The sequence below is a fragment of the Clinocottus analis genome, unplaced genomic scaffold, assembly GCF_023055335.1.
Source record: "Clinocottus analis isolate CAN_PGR_092001 unplaced genomic scaffold, fCliAna1.0.p SCAF_6, whole genome shotgun sequence".
NCBI classification, from domain to species: domain Eukaryota; kingdom Metazoa; phylum Chordata; class Actinopteri; order Perciformes; family Cottidae; genus Clinocottus; species Clinocottus analis.
In genome coordinates, this window is record NW_027176218.1 from 19028343 (window position 1) to 19032490 (window position 4148).

Genomic DNA, 4148 nt, shown 5'->3' on the forward strand with positions numbered 1-4148 from the left:
TATACAGCAAGTTTTATTGTAGAAATCATGCTATCCAGACTAACTCTCATTTTGGAGTCACGGGTGGTGTTGACACAAATCTCAACACTGACCTTTGACCTTTAAAGCGCACAAGGCTGCACTCCCATGCATGTCTACTTGTTAATAAACAGTGCTGGTAAATACGGTAAAACTACCGTAGGACATTTATTCTACGATCACATACTGTCATCCAATATACAATAAGATACTGTGAAAATCAAATACAGGAGATGAAAACATAAAAGATCATTTAAAAGACGAGGTGGGACTCTTTTTACAGTGCAAACTCTGTTATGTCTAAATATTTGTATTCATTTTTTTGTCATTTTAAACCTAAAAGCATTTCCATCTTAAATCATCCATCTTAGTTAAATGGTTTCATTTAGATTTTAAATGCATCGGTTCTTCCCATTTACATTTATTTGAACTGTAAAAGAAAGGTGTTCTGTTTATTGCTTTGCGTTAAACAAAGATTTTTTTTTTTAATTATTATTTAATTGCTGGTGTCTCTGCTGTAAAAGGCACGTGGCAAGAGCAGAAAATGGCACAGATTAAAAGCAGAAACTGTCAGATTTGGGATTAGCGGGCAGACAAACATGGAACACGCAAACCTGTGCGAATAAAACGCTCATTGAACCAGAGTGAGAGAGCGAGAAAGGAGTTGAAGGTGAGGGAGGGAGAGAGGGAGAAAATAGAGAGAGAGAGAGAGAGAGAGAGAGAGAGAGAGAGAGAGAGAGAGAGAGAGAGAGAGAGAGAGAGAGAGAGAGAGAGAGAGAGAGAGAGAGTTCACGGGGTGTGTCCAGCCGTCCCAGCAGCCTCTCCTGCTCTCGTCCTGCTCACAGCAGAGAGAGCAGCCGGCCCTGAGACACAAGGACGCCGCGCTCCTCTCCGCTCCTCTCCGGAGCAGTGCGCAGGGCTGGATACGTTCTGCCGAGGGAGGGAGAGACAGAAGGAGAGCGAGAGAGAGGCGATGTTACGGCAGGCACACAGTGAACAGACTGCCGGGAAAACATGATTGGATGTTATTTTCATCGTTCGGACTGAGCACTTCAGAGTTGCGACCGATGAACAGCGACGGGAGCGCGCGGAGGGCGTGTTTCCCCTCATCGCATATAAAGCTGATTATGTTTTAAGTCCGCTTTAAATGAAGCGAGGGACTACTTTCTCCTCCTTTACTCTCTGAGTTTCGCCACAAACAGAAACTTTTTGGGGGGTATTTTGAGTCGGACCGGAGATGGAGCCGGAGGAGGGGAAGATCTCCGTGTGGGTCGGCCGGGAGGAGAAGCTCGTCTCCGGGCTGACCAAGCGGACCACCTGCGCCGACGTGGTCAGGGTCCTGCTGGAGGACCAGAACCTGCAGCAGAGCGCCTCAGCGGCGATGCTTTCCGGCTCCCCGCAGTCCTACTGCGTGGTTGAGAAATGGAGGGGCTTCGAGAGGAGCTTGCCCAACAAAACCAAAGTCCTCCGGCTGTGGGCCGCCTGGGGGGACGAGCAGGAGAACGTGCGCTTTGTCCTGGTGAAGAACGAGGCGTCGCTGCCCAACAACGGCCCCCGCAGCGCCGAGGCCCGGGTCGTCCAGAGCCGGGAGAGTGGTGGACCGGGCGGCGGGCTGAGGGGCACCGCGCGGACCTGCTGGACCGCCGCGGCCGCCGCCGCCAACCTGTCCCAGGACAAACAGAGGCGCGTCGTCAGGAAGGCGTTCAGGAAGTTGGACAAGATGAACAAAAAGAAGGAGCAGACTGTTTGTAAAGACCAGGGCTCCGCGGAGAAGATGGAGACGCTGGTCCACCTGGTGATCTCCCAGGACCACACCATCCGCCAGCAGGTCCAGAGGGTCAAGGAGCTGGACCGGGAAATCGAGCGGTTCGAGGCCAAAGTGCACTTCGACCGCATCAAGAGACACGGCGTGAACTATGTGCAGGACACATACATGGTGGACTCTTCCACCTCCTCCTCGGAGGCTCCTTCGGATTGTACGCGGCAGGACGCGCGCAGCACGTCGGAGGCGGTCGCGCAGTTCGAGGAGTACGCGCGCCGCTGCGAGGAGGTGGTGCGGCTGCAGGAGGAGCTGACGGAGCGCGAGGCGCTCGTGGAGTGCATCACCGGGGAGATCCAGGAGGAGCTCAACCGGAGATGGATGAAGCGGCGGCGCGGCGAGAGGTCGGCGGAGGTCGCGGGCGGCGTCGCGCAGGAGAGGCACGTGTTGGCGCGCGCCGCCGCTCCAGCTGCGGAGCCGGACTCTGACAGTATGTCTGAGGACGAGTTCGTGCTGGAGGAGGAGAGGATCAAAACGCAGCTGGACACCAGTCTATACATCGGCCTGCGGCTGAAGACGGACATGGACGCCATCAGGGGGGACCTCGACCTGAGCATGGCCCTCTGGGAGACTAGGGAGAGCGAACTTCTGGACCTTCTGGCCAAAGTGGAGACCATGGAGATAGAGCAGGCGGACAGCACGCTGTGTGGCGGCGGCGAGGCTGAGCCGGGGGCGGCGGGCGCCGAGCCAGAGAAGAGCAGCGTCTGGGTGGAGCAGGCCAGAGGTCTGTCCAAGGCCTGCAACACCAACGACGAGGACTCGGACACGGGCCTGAGCTCCATGCACAGCCAGGACTCCGACAACCCGCCCGTGTGTGAGTCGCTGGTGTAGACTCGCTTTTTGTTGTTTGTGAGCACGTTGGACTTTTTATGCAATGGGGAGCCACAGACTCAGGGGCAGAGAGAGTCCGTGTTGGCAATACTGGGGAGACGTTCCTCCTTACCCAGAATGCACCTCAGCACGGATACTGTCATTCTATAGCAATAATTCCTATATGTAACTGCACAATAAGCTAGGCGCGGTGGCATGCTTCCAGAGGGTTAATAGGCAGCGTTGCTCCATTGCTGACCTTTGACCTCTGAAAGGAGAGTCAACAACAGCACCACATGAGGAGACACAGGTCAACGTAGACCCAGAGTAGTAGGGGAGCACGGGTTGATAGAGTTAATGACAGCTCACTTTTGGGCTTATAAACAATACAATCCCCCCTCATCAAAAGTTGCATATTTCTCTGACCAAGCAATTGTTTCAATGTAATAATTATAAACACCTGAAGAGGCCAATAATAATAATATATTTTTAGTCCCCTAACTTTATAATCGTCTTATTATTCAGTCAGATGTATATTTTAACCACCTCACGGGGAACCACTGCTTCCAGCGATTCAGTGTTTCACTCCCGTAAACGTGAGGGATTCACAAGAGACGTATACCGAATAATACAAAAGAATGGTTGTAATTCAAACTGCACTGACTGAGATATCCTAATTGTTTTTGTTTGTGGAAAGGGTCGAGCCCCTCAAAAGCACCGGATTATACATTTCCTATAATGCAACTGTATTTTTAATTGGACCCGGGCTCTGTTTAAAAATTTCCCCTTGGGGATTAATAAAGTACATATCTATCGATACGTTAAAAACATAAACATCTCCTCATGACAAGTGAATGTCAATTGGGCGGTTCAGGAGATCCTTTCCTCTGTCAAGAGGACGACTTCCTCAGATGGCCAAGTGACTGCGGAAGAGAAATGGAACCTGCCCATTAGATAATAATATCTCACAATATCCAGGAAGTCCAAAAACACTCCCAACTACCATCAGGCGCGTTCGTTCATACGCATGCTTTATGGGAGACACACAAGCTGTAGCAGAAAACATATTTGAGACCATCTTTTTTTCCATTTCTTAATATCATTGATATAAATGATGTCATGATGTTAATGACACTGGACACTGAGGCTGCGTTGGCACGTTATCTCACATGACTGTTAGTGTTGAAATAAAGAGCAAAAAACAAACATATATGGCTCTCGGTGTGGCTTTATTTGGCGTGACTGCTTATTCTGATGCATGAGCACCTCCGTGGTTTTTTCCTCACCTCAGTTAATAAGAGACGACACCCACCCCTTACGCCCCACCCCTCCCCCACCCACCTTCCTCTCGGCTAAACATCCTTCACTCTTATAGTTTTTCCTTTTCATGTGCGGTTTTCTTTGTGGACGGGGAAAAGTAGCTCTGGAGGCCTGCAGCACTCAGCAGTGAAAGGTGCGTGTGTGTTTGTGTGTGTATTGAACTGTGCACGATGTCGTTCCG

The 4148-nt window shown here is 51.2% G+C and overlaps 1 protein-coding gene across 1 annotated transcript; it reads left to right on the forward strand.

Annotated features, from left to right (window-relative positions):
- Positions 1 to 878: 878 nt before the first annotated feature.
- On the forward strand, positions 879 to 3837 carry LOC137804193 (ras association domain-containing protein 10-like). The gene has a single exon (XM_068603278.1). The coding sequence runs from the start codon at positions 1256 to 1258 to the stop codon at positions 2666 to 2668; it is 1413 nt and encodes a 470-aa protein (XP_068459379.1). The 5' UTR covers positions 879 to 1255; the 3' UTR covers positions 2669 to 3837.
- Positions 3838 to 4148: the final 311 nt, after the last annotated feature.

Coding starts and splice junctions, on each gene's coding strand:
- LOC137804193 (XM_068603278.1), top strand. CDS start 1,256: ATGGAGCCGGAGGAGGGGAAGATCTCCGTGTGGGTCGGCCGGGAGGAG.